General features: G+C 41.2%; 1 protein-coding gene across 6 annotated transcripts in view; it reads left to right on the forward strand.

Annotated features, from left to right (window-relative positions):
* AP1S2 (adaptor related protein complex 1 sigma 2 subunit) overlaps window positions 1–18,067 on the forward strand; it is a 90,245-nt gene that overhangs the window by 27,573 nt on the left and 44,605 nt on the right. For 5 of the 6 annotated variants that reach the window (XM_018563069.1, XM_018563068.1, XM_018563067.1 and 2 more), the window contains 3 exons: window positions 4–182; window positions 14,013–14,121; window positions 16,080–16,217. In XM_018563069.1, the coding sequence (XP_018418571.1) occupies window positions 4–182; window positions 14,013–14,121; window positions 16,080–16,217 (426 nt within the window). Of the gene's footprint in view, window positions 1–3; window positions 183–14,012; window positions 14,122–16,079; window positions 16,218–17,024; window positions 17,059–18,067 lie in introns of those variants that run through there. The other variant, XM_018563070.1, reaches the window with a different exon arrangement.

Genomic DNA, 18,067 nt, shown 5'->3' on the forward strand with positions numbered 1-18,067 from the left:
CAGATGCAGTTCATGTTACTCTTCAGCCGTCAGGGAAAGCTGCGGCTCCAGAAGTGGTACGTGCCGCTGTCTGACAAGGAGAAGAAGAAGATTACCAGGGAGTTGGTTCAGACTGTCTTAGCCCGAAAACCGAAAATGTGCAGCTTCCTAGAATGGAGAGATCTGAAGATTGTCTACAAAAGGTGGATCCCGCTTTCCTCTTCTCCTTTCCCCTCCCTGACATTAACCCCTTAGACCTGGGCACACAGACACCAGACCCGGGCCTTTGACACAGTTTGATTTAATTAGCAGTTCACAATCCTAGATTTTTGTTAAGGGTTAATATGTGGAAGCTTGATACAGCTGCCTTTATGTATGTTGATGCACAGGGTTATGGGCTGTTGTGTTAGAATTCTGAAGCTGGGTTGTGCAGCCTTGACACTCAAGCGGTGGCTGAACTTTAAGGGAAGGGATATTGTCTTTTCAATGAACAGTCAATTGGAGTTAGTGTAAAGGTTACTCAAAAGTCACATGTTACCTGCTCGCGGTGCCCTATTGTTATAATGTTATTACATTTACAGATATGTTGCTTCTCCCTCTAATGGCTGTTTATTTTTAATGTTTTTATTGTACATAGCAATAGTAAATCTTGCAAAGCTTTAAGAGAAATCTGTCATGAGTTATACATGGTAGTTGCCATTGCTGGCCTCTGTCTCAAAAAGGCCCGTTTTATATACTTTGAGGGGAATTTATCAAAACTGGAGCAGTTGCCCGGGGCAACCAATCAGCTCCTCTCTTCAGTTTGGTCAGTTAAGATTTGAAAATGAAAGAGAGAAGCTGATTGGTTGCCGTGCACAGCTGCTCCAGATTTTGTCTGCTCCAGTTTTGATAAATTCCCCTCTTGAGTGTTTTAGCTCATTTCCGCACACAGGCACTAAGCCCACCATCACAAAACTGCCCGAAATTCGCACAGTGGGTGCCGCTGTCAGCACCCTTTCGACCGGCATCCCTAGATCAGCTGATTAGAGGAGCTGGTTGAAAAATCTTCGAAGAAACAGAGAGCGGGCAGCCAATGAACTGCCGCCTCTGTTCGAGTACAATACAATGAAGACGGCGAGAGATTCCGCCATCAATGCTCGTAAGCGTTGATAGAGGAATATGTCATGTTTTCGTCGTTCAGCCTGCAAGTTGAGCGAAGAAAATATTACAGTTTATGGCCAGCTTAAGTATAAAAACTCTTTTACCTGATCAAATCTTAAAAAGTAAGAAACACTTGGGGGTGTATTAATACAATGCTCTGCAAATATGTGGCTTATAGATTCGCTCTACATTATGGCTACTAGATGGAGCCGAGGAGCATAGGAAATTCCTATCCGCCTCTTGTAGCCACAATACAGTGCAACTCTGGCTCTGCAAACATTTTATAAATACATTGAATATTCTTGAGAACCCACTTGCTGCAATGCCATTCATTGTTAATGCCGTATCAGTGCACCATATGCTTTCATGGGTATGAATTTGCCTATGGCAACCAATCAGCATCTCTCTTCAGTTTGTTGAATTAGGCTTTGAAAATGAAAGAGAAAGGCTGATTGGTTGCCATGCACAGCTGCTCCACATTCTCTCTGGTCGAGTTTTGATAAATTTCCCCCACTGTGTTTTGTTGCGATTGTCGTGCATAGAGCAGTCCTAACATACACCTAGGGCCACTCGGATGTCATTCACCTAGTTTAGGCCCAATACTAACCTACAATGGAGCTTACTCAGGGTGGAATCCTCTTGCAGGAAGGCAAGAAGGGAGCACAGATTGGTGAGTATACTTTACTGTCTGGGGATGGCTATCAGAAGACACTGTTACTCTTCTCTGAATGGGCAAAGTGACAGTGTCTCCTTAAAGTGACACTAAACTCAGGAGTTAATGTAAAAACAAATGCATTCAAGTATCTTATTTATGTATCACTTAGCTGTAGATCTCTGAGTTTGTGCTGACCCTGTGCTTCCTTCTGGAGGGTGGCTACTTTTATTCCCCATGTTCCCCATGGTCCCTGGGTGTGTTGCAAAGTAACCACCACTCCAAGCTCTCTCCTGTGATGGACTACAATCTCACATTTAGTTTACTAATTTGTATTGAGATTGTTTCCAACACACACACAGGGACCATGGGGTAGAAAAGTAGTCACCCTCCAGAAGGAAGGACAGTGTCAGCACCAATTCAGAGATGATTTGAGGATCTACAGCCGAGTGATACACAAATAAGATACATTTGTGTTAATAATTAAGGTACTTGAATGCATTTTTAAGATTTAACTCCTGAGTTTAGTGTCACTTTAAAAAGATATACCTTTGCTGCAGGGTAGAAAGACCCATATTCTTAACATAACCTGCCTTACAAAATTGGCAGCATTAATATAACCAACAACTCTGCCCTGGGGCCTTCGGAAAGTTCGGCTCAATTTCTCAGCAGTAGGGTATGAGAAAAATCTAGAAACCCCTAGTTAAGGAACATTCAATATATTTCTGACCTTAGCATGCAGTGTTTTCCCGATTTTTTTTCAATGATTTTACTTTTTGCTTGGAGTTATTCTTGCCCTTCATGCTTATTAGTACACAGCTAACTGGGCACCCACAAAGAGGATGTTCAGCAGCAGTTAGAGCCTCAAAGGCTGCAAAAGTCAGCTAATTTGGCCTATATGAGTGAAGTGGAGCATCACGCTGCTCATGTCTTTCTACCTAATAGTAAGGCATTGAATAAAAGGGATTTAAATTGTTATTATATTTCATTATATCCTTGTGTTATTTACTGTGTAGTATGTTTATCACATTCTCACATTCTTTCACTGATGTTGCTTAGAAAGAAAAGGTTTGTACAGATAAAGCCAGCAATCTACAAATACATTTTGAAGGTCGCAGAAATTTGAAACAAGTGTCCCTGAGCCACATAGTATAATGCCTGCTCAGTCTGGAGTCCTTGTACGAGCGCAGGTTTTCTCTCCTACATTGTTTATTGGCAGGTGTTGCATGGTTTGAAAATGATTACTATGCAGTGAGGTTTAAGAGCCGTGATTACCCCAATATCTTGGGAATAGTCCTGTGGGATGATTAAGTGATCCATTCTGGGAAGCTTTCAGAGCATGTAAGTGTATTTGGTCCTAATACACGCTTCTGCATTTAGAATCACACATGTTTTTTTCATGTGTTGCTCTGCATTTCTTTGTCTTTTAAGCAGCAGCTTTTTTTTTATATTTTTTTGTTCAAACATCAATTCCAGTCCAGTTACCCAGCACAGGGCACCTCACTAGAAATGCTTCTACATTAAAAACTGAGATGTCTGCATATATTTTCATATATAATGTGAGGTCACATCACCATATCAAAGATTTGCTGGGGTGTCCTACACTGCTACCTGTGCAATCAGATTGGGATGTGTACATGCAGTGGATACATTGAGATCTGCTTACCTGTAGTAAGCTTTATCCTCCTTAAGGGCCCATTCACACCACATCTAGATCATCTCCAGTCCAGACCAGATTGTTTCCGGACCCAAAATGCATCCTAATGTATCCCTATGCTATTTCTGGCCTCTGTTCACACCAGCGCAGTCTGTACCGGACCAGAAAAATACAGCATGTCTCATTTTGTCTGGTCTGGAATGCACTGTAATTGCGGGCTGGTTTACACCATTTTCCAGACCAGATCTGCTTCTGAAAATGGTGTGAACCTGCCCTAAAGGTTCACTAACACACAAGTGGCCCAGACTGACAATTGCACGCCAAATCAAATTGGTCCGTTTATTAATAGCTGGGCAATGATACAGGCAGTTGGTTCAGTTCATAAAAATCCAGGATTTCTCCTGTGGTCAATCCAGCTGTTCAATACCTATAACCTCACTATTTTAACATTCCAAATACACATGTTGCAAAATTTTTTAGTGTGAAGCCACAAGGTATGTGCTTTACCTCTGTGTTAAAAATGGATTTGAGCAACTGCCATTCTCTGTTTTTGTGTGTTATGCATGAGTTTACATTTTTTTGGGAAAAAAATATGCAAAAGGCATCAGGAATGCAGCAAAGTGCATAAAAAGACCCCAATACCTAGTACAAATTGATCTTAAAATGGTTGCAGAAGTGGGAATGGGGCCTAAAAATGTAACTGCATGAAAATGGAATCAGTCGTTAGTTAAAGCTTTCCAGGAACCATTTCAAGAACAACGCACAGCACAGATAGTACAGCTTGACTTTGGAGTATTTGTTTGTCCTGGTGTATTGATGACCTACTATGGAGATTAGTCGCAGACCTTCTCCCCCATCCACCAATACAGTGCCTGAGGCCTAAACGAGCTTTCAGAAAGCTTGAGCATTGTCCCAGGGGAGGCGGGGAAGCATGTCTATGGTTATGGAAATAGTGACTTGGAGAAAGTCGCTATTTGCTTACCCTGCTTGACTGGCCCTCAGACTGCTCTGAGCAGTAATTGGATAGCTGCAGTAATTGGATAGCTGTTGGTTATTTTCAAGCACTATTGCTTTATTAATTCTGATAAGCACATAGGTTCACGTAAGTAAATGTTTTATTTATTGGAATAATGATGTCTTTTCACACTGACGTCAGACTGTGTATATTTTTACCACTGGATTAGAAGTGTAATAAAACATTGCTTTTAGCTATTTTCAGCTCAGGCATTCTGCTTCAGAGAAGAACTCCTCTAGGAAACATTTGCATCCAGTAACATAACATAACCCTACCCCTTGGCTGGACAAATCCCAGGAGCCAGGTAGCCAATGCTCCTTAAAAATTACATCTGATGCCCAACTTTTGGGTTTTCCTCTAGCTGTTGTCAATGGAGCTGACTCCTACAAAAAAATCCTGTTGAGTCCTAATTGTGATAGACTGGGTCCTGAATTCATATTCATTTGCCCACCCCGGCCCTTTCATATAGTTTAGGTTAAAAAATCCTTTCTATGAAGAGGCACTTAAGACAATTATAAGCATGCGGAATCCGTTGATGAAAATTAAGAGTGCTTTGTGGTTACTTCCCTTCTCAGTATGCCAAAGCTGTCACTGGTGGAAGCAGACAGACTCAGTATGCCTGCCATTGGCTCCCTGTGATATTCAAGGACACCTATATTGAGGGAAATATGTTGGCTGTCATTTTTTATTTCCTCTAAAACATGATAGTTGCCTGGTTGTTTCGGGCTTTAATCATTCCTGAGTCAGTAACCAGTACAATTTTACAGCCAGCAAAGTCAGAGCTCCTTATCTGTATAATTATTCTCTAGTCAAATGTCCCCCTGGATCAGCCAAAATGTGAACCTTGGGCAGCCATGTCGGCACCATTTATTTATTTAGTTATTATAGGTATTTATATTACGCTGTTAAATTACGCAGCACCTTATATTCATACGAGTCCCTGCCCTAAATGAGTGTACAATCTAAGGTCCCTTTCTCACATACATATAGGGCCAATTTAGACAGGAGCCAAATAGCCTTGCAGCATGTCTTTGGAGTGTGGGAGGAAACCAGAGTACCCAGAGGAAACCCACACTGACTGGGATTTGAACCGGGGACCCCAGTGCAGCAAGGCAGAGGTGCTAACCACTACCCCACAAAGCAATACCTCCCACACACACACTTAAAGGTTGAATTTTTTTGGAGCTGGTAAAAATATTCCTGCATACAATAGCTGCAGCAGGGATCCTATCATCCGTGCTGTTTAGCATGGGTGAGGGAAAGATGGCCACTAAACCCATCTGACAACCAGTCAGCTAGCATTTTTCAAAATGAAAAAATAAGCATTGGCATCCTCTCCAATATCCTTGTGCAACTTTTACAGGGACAATGGACACCTTTGGTACAGTTGCCCTTTCATTAACTGAATTTATCTGCCCGCAGTGCAGCCTGCCTGGTGAAATTCATATCTTCCTTCCTGTTCCAGGAACCTTCATTGTGCGGTCCAGTCTGTGCATGCTTTCTAAAGAGAACAAAAACTGTAATGCTTTAGTTCCTTTGGTTTTCATGAGCCTTGGCTATATTTAGCTTATTTAAACTGAAAGTTCAGTTTGGCTTTAAAAGAGAATTAAAGCCCCATTTTTTTTTTGGGCTATATGTCTCTTTTGGGTCACAGGAGTAAATTTACTAATGTATTCCTGTGAGCCAATGCCAGATGATAGTGAGTTAATGCCAGCTATCACCACATTTGAGAAAGATCCCAGGCCAGAGAAATGTAGATAAAACTAAGCTGTCACAGTTCACCATTTTCTTGCATGTGAGCTGTACTGTCAGTCATCATGTTGTTGCGTAGGTGATGCAAATATTTTCTGGCAGAGCCGGATCATCCACATCTGCCTGGTGCCTGATGAATGCTCAGGGGGCCCAGTTACAACCTTCATGCCCATGCAATAAACCAGAGGGACAGCGCAGTTGGCCGAAGCTGTGCTCTTGGCTGTCGCTTCGAAAGAGAAGAGGGTGTCAGATTGTCTGATGGGAGGGGGCATGCCAGAACAGGCAATGCAAATGGGTGGCTTCTCTGTGCCTATAATCCCTATCAAAGTTTAGTGCTGCAACTAATGATTATTTTCAAAATCGATTAGTTGGTCGATTTTATTATTTCGAATAATCTAAAAAAAAAAAAAAAACCCCCTTAATTTAAAATAAAATACCCAAAAAAAAAAAAAATACCATCCTTAATTTAAAATAAAATACACAAATGTCGTGTTGCAAACAAAGTTTACTTCAGAATAAAACTGCATGCACAATTTTTTGCAATCGCACTACACTGGAACGCTCAGCATTGCGGTACTGTGCGTTCCTGTGCAGGCGATCACACTGTGGGTGGGAGGCGCGTTTGGGGTGCCATTGAAATGAATGGTACTGCAACGCACCTCCCGCAGCAAAATTTGTCAGGCCGAAACCGAAAATGACTTTTTTTTAACACCTTTTTATAATTGTTTTACTAATAATTGTATTATAAGCACATGGCACTTGAATAGCTTCAGCCAGAATGACAGCTGAATGTAAATACAGCAGGTAGTGGGCTGGTGCAATAGTCAGCCTGCTATTGGTCATTTTACTTTCCAGTAGCCAATAGTAGGCTGGCTATTGCACCCGCCCACTGCTTGCCATGCCCTCCTCCTAGCGTTGGGGAGAGAGCTAGGGGATCCAACCCAACTAATCAATAATGAAAATAGTTGATTACTATTTTCATTATCGATTAGTTGGTTGCAGCCCTATCAAGGTTAATTGAAGGGAGCGGAGTGGTGCAGACAAAGCTGCTACTTGACCTAGGGCCCCATTCTACCTTAATCTGTCTCTGGATCCCGGAATACATTTTGGATGATCTCCTAGAATAAGGAGGTAAACTGGTTGTATCATACTGATTTCAAACAGTTTTTGCCTAAAATAGTAATCTGCTTATCCGTGGGGCTAGAGAGTGTAAAGCTGGTATTTTACAGTTTAGCTTTCCAATATGTGATGTGATTAATGTCTGTCCTTTGTAGAGCTACAACGGCGATGCAAAAAACTCAGACTCGTTTACTTGTTTCTCCGTCTACATGGCAGATGGGCTGAGAGATACCCACTTCTACAGCTGTCAGAACTCATGAATATACAGTATGTACATAGCTTGGATAGAAGATAGAAAATGACAGTCTGCCTTGTGTTGATGGTGTAAACAGGTCACATTTTGTAAGTTTTATTTATAAAGGGAGCAGATGCTTCGCAGCACACGTACTTTATATTTAATCCTCATCTCTAGCAGTTCTAATACATTGGTGTGACAACGCTGTACTTTTAGTGGTCTGGTTGAGGAATTATTTGCTTATCTTAACTGTAATGTATCACTCGGTATCACTATGCTCCTCGGCTCCATCTAGTAGCCATAATGTGATGCAAATCTAAAAGTCACATGTTTGCAGAACATTTTATTAATACACCCCCAAGTGTTTCTTCCTTTTTCAGATTTGATCAGGTAAAATTAGTATTTATACTTAAGCTGGCCATACACTGTAATATTTTCTTTGTTCAACCTGCGGGCTGAACGAAGAAAACAATACAGATTCCTCCATCAATGCTTATGAGCGCTGATCGCGGTATCTCCCACTGTCTGCATTGTATTCTCACAGCGGCCGCTGGCTCAGTGGCTGCCGGCTCTGTTCGTTTAAAGTTTTTCCAACCGGCTCCTTCAATCAGCGAATCGAGGGATGCCGGCCGAAAGGGTACTGACAGTGGCACCCAATATGCCTATTTTGAAAATTTGCATGGTGTATGAGCAGCTTTAGTCATTGTTTTATAATCTCTTCTGTGTATGTGGAAAGCTGCCTATAAATGCCCTTTTAAAGGCTAACCGCTTGAAACTGTGAAAGCATTTACCGCAAAACTATTAATATATTCTAGTGACCACACTGTACTGAGCTCACTGGAACTACATGGGTAAAATATATTTTGGCAAAACAGTAATGTGCGTGTATATACTCAGGAACACCAAGCTAAACCCTCATTCACAGTAGCCGCACGCATGATTGTGCACAAAATAGCACAACGCACAAAAGGCATGTGTCGCACTTGTGCCATTACATGTTCTTAGCACTGCAAATAAGGTTAACAAGACGTGTCTTGGTCAAAAAACATAGCTCAAACTGCTGCATGAGCTTCTTTGCCGTGTTTGTTGCATGTAGGGCAGCACATTGAAATGAATGTGCTGCCTTATGCTTATGTGTGTCAAGCGCAGCAAAACACGCCATGCATTCACACACGTGGCTAGAGTGAATTGGGGCTTAGGGACCGATTTTAGAGAGGGTAGATACTGCTATCTGCTCTTCGCAGGATACAGCATGTGTCTATTGGAGTGTTCGCTGCATAACGTTACAGAGAACACTCCATGATAGGAGGAGAGCCTGGTTACATAACCTTTCAAAGTCATGTGACCGACTTTCACCAACTGGCGGAACTGCTATTTATTGAACTGACAGGGATATTGCTGACTTCAGAATCCCAAGGAAAGCACATAGTAAATCCAAAAGATAAGGCCCATAGCTGTCAGGGAAGCCTAAAAGCAGCAGATAGAAGGGTGGCTCTGACCCCTACTTGGTGGGACTCCAGCTCCTGATATAAAAGGAAGGTTCTAATGTGAAGAGAGCTCCTAATGTAAAGGGGGCTCTGATGTGAAAGGGGGTCTCCTGACTTCAAGGGGGAATCTGATGGGAAGGGGGGGCATTTTTTTTTTTTTTTGCATAGTGTCTTTCCTTAAAATCCATAACAGAGTTCTCTATCTGGGATAAGGGTCTGGTATGGATTTTTGCATTTTTACATTTATGTTTAACATTTCAGACTGGTGTGCCTTGAAGTTTAGCACTTTAGAGGGTGCTGTGACTGATAGAAGATTGAGAAACGCTAGCCTATACCATTGGTGTATAGAGAGTCAATGTATGTAACAAGTGTGCCAACCACTTACAGTAAAACATTAATTCAGAATTGAGAAAGCTGGTCGGATGACCAGTGAAACGTCTTCAAGAAAGATACAGCAAGTCCAGTTGCCTTGACTTATTTTTTACAGATATACTAATAAGCAGTGTTTGCACACAGATAAGTTGCCAGATTCTATTTACAGTTCTGCACTAAGCCCTCTCACTGTATCATACCTATGTTAATTCATATGACAGTTATCTTATGTAATCAAATTTAGTTTTATAAGTAGACATGAGCAATAGGATATTAAAATAAACATTTCTTGCTAGTTTTTTTCCACCTAACAGATATCACCTAGTTTGTGCTATATTTTTTTCGCAAGGACAGATTGTACAATTGCACCATTTCCCATATGAGTCTTAATTGTACTAATGTGCCAAAGTGCCACTTGCACTAAATCATACAAGATCCTCTCGATGTAAAAAAAACGGAGAGATGGCTTAGTGGGTGCATAGAACATCACTTAACAAATGCTCCTAATTATCATCTTCTCAAAACTGAACTGCTTCCCCACGGGCCTCACCACTACTCTGCGTCGGACTGCTGGCAAGTGCTCAGAAATGATTGTGCTGGCAGTTTGAGTTTAATCGTACTATAGTTAACAAGAAGGGAGAGGCAGCTGAGATGCGGCAGCTTCATCTCGATGTGGATCAGGTCCAAAGGTATTCCATCAGAGACAAGCTTGTAGCAATTTTTTCTTTCAAAGTGTCAGTAATTGCACAGCAATGTAGCGGATGCCAGACCTGGAAAGGTTACAGTGTAATAGGGGGCACAACACATTCTTTTGTAATTTGTTCAAGGTAAATTGTGCTTGTTTTCCGCACATTGTGGAAATAGCCATTTTGATAATTAAAAACTTTATTTAATTATTCCTTCTTGCTGTGGTGCCTATAAATGAATACATTCTTATGGTGACCTGTTATCTATCATTTGTTCCTTGCTTCCTTGACACCAAAGTCAGATAACTGGGGCCTGCTATGATAAATGGGAATTCAACCCTGGCTTCTGTCTGCTATATGTCAAGGGGTGGACATCTTAATGCAAACTGCGTGTTCTGCTTAGACAGGAAAAAGCAACAGCAACCCCTCATCCCCAGTATATACTTCCCTTGCCACTTTGTTCAGCACCAGGATCCAATGATAATAACCTGTGCCCTATCCCTGTGTGCCTTACGACTCCAGCGACCGTATCTTACAGGGCTTTGCTTTCACTCTTGGTGGCTGAGCAGTGTATTGGGGAGTAAAGGAAGATAAATATACACATCTTTGGAGGTCTACACTACAATGAGAAACATAGGTGTAGCTATAATATTATATACATCTCGTTTTTGGGTAACAAAAGACAAACGAGTTACTATGAGTTTAATTTAGCTGTCAAGTCAGTAGGGGAGATCACAGTTCTTCCTTCGCTCAAGATCATTTGCAAATGGCTCATCGTCTATTTCTCTCAGTGAGACACCTATCCATCTGCTGGGCAAGTGCAAAATGCAGATAATCACTAGAGAATGACGGGACGGTGAAATAATCTCTCTGTGGTAATATGTGGTAAGTTCAGGAGAAGTGGCATATTTATTTGTCTAGGAAAATCTCTTGGGTAGTTACTTCTGCTGCTCAGTACCTTCAGTTAAAGTAACACTAATCTCAGGAGTCAAATCTTAAAAATGCATTTAAGTACTCTATTAACAAAACTGAACCTTATTTGTGTATCACTCGGCTGTAGATCCTCAAATCATCTCTGAATTGGTGCTCACACTGTCCTTTATTCTGGAGGGTGGCTACTTTTGTTCCCCAGAATAAGGAAGGGATAAACCTTTCTCAGGTTTTTATTGCTGCCAGTGTCCTCCTGTGGACAAAATTGTCCAGTTGCTATCTTAAGTCTACTGTATGTCTAGCTTAAAATTGACACACAATGATTAGCTGTGGCCGCACAAATGTAGATGTGTATGGAAAAAGGCATAAGTTCCAGATATTTTGTACTACACTGTCTAATTCATGGATAATACAACATAGGTATACCAGACACTTATCCATTGGCAGTTATCATGAGCCCAATGACAACCTTACTGTTCATTCACAATCCAAGTCACTTTTAAGTTGACATCAAACTCAGGAAATTAATCTTATAAATACATTTAAGTACCTTAACTACTAACAAAAATGTATCGTATTTGTGTATCACTCAAATCATCTCTGAATTTATGCTGACACTGTCCTTCCTTCTGGAGGGTGGCTACTTTTCTTCCCCATGGTCTCTGTGTGTGTTGTAAAGTAGTCACCGCTCTAAGCTCACTCCCGTGATGGACTACAATCTCATGTTTAGTTTACTAATTTGTATTGAGATTGTAGTCTATCATGGGAGCAAGCTTTGAGCGGTGGCTACTTTACAACACACACAGGGACCATGGGGAAGAAAAGTAGCCACACTTCAGAAGGAAGGACAGTGTCAGCATAAATTCAGAGATGATTTGAGTGATACACAAATAAGATACATTTTTGTTAGTAGTTAAGGTACTTAAATGTATTTATAAGATTAATTTCCTGAGTTTGGTGTCAACTTAAAAGTGACTTGGATTGTGAATGAACAGTAAGGTTGTCATTGGGCTCATGATAACTGCCAATGGATAAGTGTCTGGTATACCTATGTTGTATTATCCATGAATTAGACAGTGTAGTACAAAATATCTGGAACTTATGCCTTTTTCCATACACATCTACATTTGTGCGGCCACAGCTAATCATTGTGTGTCAATTTTAAGCTAGACATACAGTAGACTTAAGATAGCAACTGGACAATTTTGTCCACAGGAGGACACTGGCAGCAATAAAAACCTGAGAAGGGTTTATCCCTTCCTTATTCTGCTGTTGGAGAGATTTCCCATCCCTTCCTCTCCATGTGGTACATTGTCACCATAACACTAAGGCTGGGTTCACACCTAGGCGTACCGAATATGCGTGTTCGCCACACGTTTCGTGCCACGCGGTTTTACCGCGGCTTCCACGCGTTTCCGAAGGCTATACGGCTGTATCCTAATGGATACGCGCGGCAAATACGCCCCAAAGAAGCTCCTGTACTTCTATTGGCGTAGGGCATTTTGCAGCGCGTTCCTATGCGCTATAAAACACCCAGGTGGGAACCATGCCCATAGGCAATCATTGGTTTTCACATGTTGAGCGTTTTATAGCGCGTAGGAACGCGCTGTAAAACGCCCAGGTGTGTACCAGGCCTAAGTGAGAGGAAACTGCTCAGTATCAATCTAACCGAGGTTCAAAGATTTTCTGCACTCTATCCAAAACAAAAAAAATGTTTTGGCAGAAGTTGGTCTGCACAGACTCCCATAAAAAGGAATATACCATCTTACAATCTTACAAGATACCATCTGTCTTTTTATATGGTGATTGAGTTATCAAGAGATCTTAAAGTATGCTTTTTTCAATAATAAATCCAGATTAAACAAATATACGTTGCCCAGCAAAGTCTTTTTTTAAAATATTTGCTCAAATATCTACAGTCATCATGTTTCCAAACTGCTGGCTCCAACTCTCTCTGCTCCGCTTCCCTAATCTTCCTGTCCAGTACAAGATCACAAGGGAGAATCCAGCACCTGTCCATCTACTAGCTTGAAGAAGGGAGATGGAGGGAGGAAGTGGGAGAGGGGAACAGGACAGAAGACACACAGTTTACTAGCACTCACGAAGGTGGCTTCAAAGGACCCTGAAAGGGAAAGGAGCCACCTTAAAACAGGATATCGGGACCAGTGTTCAGAGGACCAGCTGATTCTGCAGGAAACTAAACCTTACAAAACATCAATTAGCAACATCCATTGTAGGTGATTTCATCAGCATCTGAAATAGCTTAAAAACATTTTGACTTTAATATCACTTTAATGGAGTTTCCATTGCTTCCAACTACAGATTTACCGAAAGCCTCGTTTACACCATATGCAGTGCGTTCCGGCGCGAATTTGGCCAGAACGCCTCTCATTGCAGTCCGGGGCGATCAAAATGCTGCAAGCACTATTTTGATCGGACCGGACTGCAGGCACAATGTGCCGGGCGATCGCATTGCGGCCGGAGTGGCTACGGTGCAATTCACTTCAATGGCGCACCACACGCCCTCCTGCCCCACTAAAAATTGAGCCGGCTGCAATACGAGGCAGTGCGTTCTGGCCAGAATCGGGCCGGATTCTGCAACTGGTGTGAACGGGCCCTAAAAAGGGTATCATGCTCCTTTTTAGTTTAATTGTCTGCATTGTAAACAAGTAAAATCCTGCAGTAAGAATGTGATACTTTTTTAGGGGTGAAATGATGGAGAGAAGTCAGGAACGATGAAGGTACCTTGCTTGCAGATACACAAGAAATGTATGAAACCAGGGGTTAGTCATCCTAACTGTGTAATTTCTGTACTGTAATACTGGTTTAGGTAGGGCTACCCCCATATGACATCATTTTTATTATTACTATTATTGTTTTGTTTGCTTTTACTGCTGTTCTCACAGTCACTATACAGTATATCTGTCATTTTAAATATACCCGTGTCTGATTGGCAACCTCTCTGAAAATGATTCCTTCTGTGTGTAGGTACGCCAGCCTTTACTTCTGCTGCGCCATTGAAGACCAAGACAATGAGCTGATCACTCTAGAAATAATTCATCGTTACGTGGAGCTTTTGGACAAGTATTTTGGCAGCGTAAGTCTAATTACGGTGTCCTGAAATAATGTACTCTGTGCGAAATGACTTTACCATTAAAACCCTTAGGAGAATGTAAATCATATCATGTAGGCAGGTCCCTTCCTGTTGCTCTTTAAACACAGGTTGCTTTTCCTTTTGCAGCTAACCCAACAATTTCATGTTCTTTGTTGTATGCTGCTTAACGTAAGGTAAACTAGTCTAAATATGTACCACAGCAAATGGCAGCTTGGAAAGGCACACCAAAAGAGGAACATATGTGCTATGGGATAGGTGCATATATATTAATTTCCTTTATTTTTATGTAGTATATTAAAGTGACATAAAACTCAGGAGGTAGATCTTAAAAATACATTCAAGTACCTTAACTATTAACAATAATGTATCTTATTTGTGTATCACTCGGCTGTAGATCCTCCAATTATCTTTGAATTGGTGCTGACACTGTCCTTCCTTCTGGAGGGTGGCTACCGTATATACTCGAGTATAAGCCGAGATTTTTAGCCCATTTTTTTGGGTGAAAAGTGCCCCCCCTCGGCTTATACTCGAGTCAGCGCCAGGTGTCCTCTTACTTACCTCGCCGAGCGTCGCATCACTGCTGCTCCGGTGTGAGTACGGTATGTTCCCCATGGTCCCTGTGTGTGTTCTAATGTAACCACCTCTTCAAGCTTATTCCTGTGATTACAAAATACATACAGGGACCATGGGGAACAATAATAATGTATCTTATTTGTGTATCACTCAGCTGTAGATCCTCAAATCATCTCTGAATTGGTGCTGACACTGTCCTTCCTTCTGGAGGGTGACTACTTTTGTTCCCCATGGTCCCTGTGTGTGTTGTAAAGTAGTCACCGCTCCAAGGTTGCTCCCATGATGGACTACAATCTCAATACAAATGATACAAATTATTAAACTAAACATGAGATTGTAGTTCGTAGGAGTGAGCTTGGAGCGTTGACTACTTTACAACACACAGGGACCATGGGGAACAAAAGTAGCCACCCTCCAGGAGAAAGGACAGTGTCACCACCAATTCAGAGTTGGTTTAAAGATCTACAGCTTAAATGTATTTTTAAGATTATATTCCTGAGTTTAGTATCACTTTAAATGTATTGTCCAGGCTCATTGTCTGTTTTGTGTTCTAAGATGGCCTTGTCCTTATGCTGCCACTAGTCCCACTAGTCATTTTCCTTTTTTTTTTGTTTAGATCAGATTTGCCCAATTTAATTAAAATAAGGGTTGGAATTAAGATTGAAATTGAACTTGTAGTCATTAGTTTGTCTATTATGCACTAAGATCAATTTGAAAAGAAAATTATTGATGCCATCCATGCTATAATCCCACTACAATCACATTGAAAAACTGAAATGAGATTAAACATTTTCAACCTGTCTGAAAGTTTTATCCCCAATTTCACCTTTAACCAGTTGACATCCGCGGTGTTAAACCCCCTTCCCATCCAGGCCATTTTTCAGTATTCATCGCTGCGGTACTTTGACTGACATTTATTCCGTCATGCAGCGCTGTACTGAAATGAATTTTATACCCTTTTTTGGGGACAGATAGAGCTTTCTTTCGGTGGTATTTATTCACCACTGGGGGTTTTTATTTTTTTACTATATTAAGGAAAAATTACCGAATTTTTTTTTTAAAAACAATTTCCCCTATATTAAATAATAAAACATTTATTAGACCCGCTGATCGCCTATATGTCAACCACCCGGTAACGGGTGTGTTTAATGGTCGGGTCTTTTCTGCCCGTGCGTGCCCGATAGGGGGCGCGCGCGCGAGCAGAAAATAATTGCCGTCTGGAGACGGCAACCCGCAAATGCAGCAGTGCCGTCCGTCCGTTTTTTTACTACGGGCGGACGGCAAGAGGTTAAAAAAAGCTGGTTGCTGTTGAATCTTTTGTTGTGTTATTATTACCCGAAGACATGTTCATCTTCTCTGCCTTTCAGGTGTGTGAGCTTGATATCATCTTTAATTTTGAGAAAGCCTATTTTATCCTGGACGAGTTTCTTTTGGGAGGAGAGGTACAGGAAACATCAAAGAAAAATGTTCTAAAAGCCATCGAGCAGGCCGACCTGCTACAAGAGGTAAGGAGAATTACTTTTCCTACCGCATGTTATGTTGCCACCACGTCTTTGGTTCCTCCTACTAACCGCTGGTGATGGCATGTCCAGCCTGGTCAACTTGCCATTATACTTGAAGCCTGACAAACTGGAGTTGTTGATGTCGATTACTGAGCCAAATTCCAGAAACCTCACTCAGGCCCTCCATTCTATTTTGTTTTGTACAGGACATAAATGTTTTCAGCAGACCGACAGTGAACAATATACTTATATCAATGTGTGCGGGCCTTACTTAAGTGTAAGAATTGTCCTGCTTATCCACCAGATTCTCCCTTTTTGACTGGTGGGGTTTGAAAGCTCGATTCTGTCTTGGGTCAGCCGAGGCAGTTCCTTATTCATGCAGCACTTGGGGTTTTGTGTGCCCGTTGAACACCGAGAAGGCCAGCTGACCTGGGAACACTGAATAATCCCTGCGGTATCCCTGTATCTTGATCCCATTGATACCCAGCCAAATGTGGTACTGCGGCAAGTGAGCTCTGGTTTGACATGCCTTCATTCATTCAGTCTTTGTGCTGCATGTTGCGCTTGCATAACATTCTAGTTTATTTCTGTGCTGTACTCAGCTATAATTTCAAGTGTTCTCATATTTGTTAAAATGACAGCATTTGTCCATGTGTTGTTATTTCAAACTAGAATGCAATAATTTAACTGTCAAGGTTATTCCTGTACCGTTTTGTGTCTGTATTATGTTGTGCCTAATGTATTGTGTCTTGTACATGTCTGTTCTGATGTATTTGTGTGCTTCTCTACTATCTCATTGCTGAATTCCAGAAGCTAGACTCTCTTCTTTGACACTTTTTTCAGGTATTGTTGATCAGCACTAACTTTATTAAGATTATCAATAACACTAACCAAACTAGTTCATTGCTCCGAGTGGGTACTGCATATAACCCATGGCTTAGCTCAGACAACCTCTGAAATAATGACAGTTTAATCAGTGTATTTGTATTCACACAGAAAGCCTACTTAGCTGAGTTACAGTACGTGACAGAACTAGTGTATGCGTATTATGGTATGCTGGATGCTTTCTTTCCTCACACAAAAATAATGACGAACAAAAAATTCACTACTAAATAAGACGTTATCATTCCCGGAACAGACAGTACTGCTTATGAAATGTACGCTGTATGCAGGAAGTATCCTATTTGTACATGGGTCTGGTCTGGAGTCTGTACTAGTAAGCAGATGCTTCCTCCCCATTTTATTGGTGCTAACCCACCCAGTCATGGACTTCAGTGTTTTCTGTGCTAAGATTTCCTCTGTAATCATTCCTGTTGTAGTTAGAGTAAATGAAAAAGTGTCTAGAATTTTTTACCTTATTTATTAAATATCTTATAAACTGTTCTGCATTTGCTGCAGCCACCTCTCAGATTTGAAGTTTACTTCTCATGCTCTATTTTCTAGTGCACTTTTGAGTCAAAGTGACAGAGTACATTTGGTTTATTTTGATGATGAAGTGCAATATAACTGTTTCTTATAGTATACTTGGTTGCTGTTGATATCGAGATAAGGTGTTGCCTTCTATTTATGTAAAATACTACTTATGTAGAAGTACAATACTCTTGGCTTCCTCTGTTATGGCTGATGTGTATGGTGCTATAGACTTCCATTGGTGAAGAGGTACAATGCACTTGGCACCCATTGGTGTAGTTATACAGAGCACTTGGAACCCGTTGATGTAGAAGTACAGGGCATTTGGCACCCATTGACACCCATTGGTGTAGAATTACAGGACATTTAGTACCCCTGGGTGTAAAAGTGCAATTTAAAAAAAAAAAAAGATGCTTGTTATCAAAATTTACAATTTTTACAAC

Source organism: Nanorana parkeri, unplaced genomic scaffold (genome assembly GCF_000935625.1).
Source record: "Nanorana parkeri isolate BGI_ZX_2015 unplaced genomic scaffold, ASM93562v1 scaffold628, whole genome shotgun sequence".
Classification (NCBI taxonomy): domain Eukaryota; kingdom Metazoa; phylum Chordata; class Amphibia; order Anura; family Dicroglossidae; genus Nanorana; species Nanorana parkeri.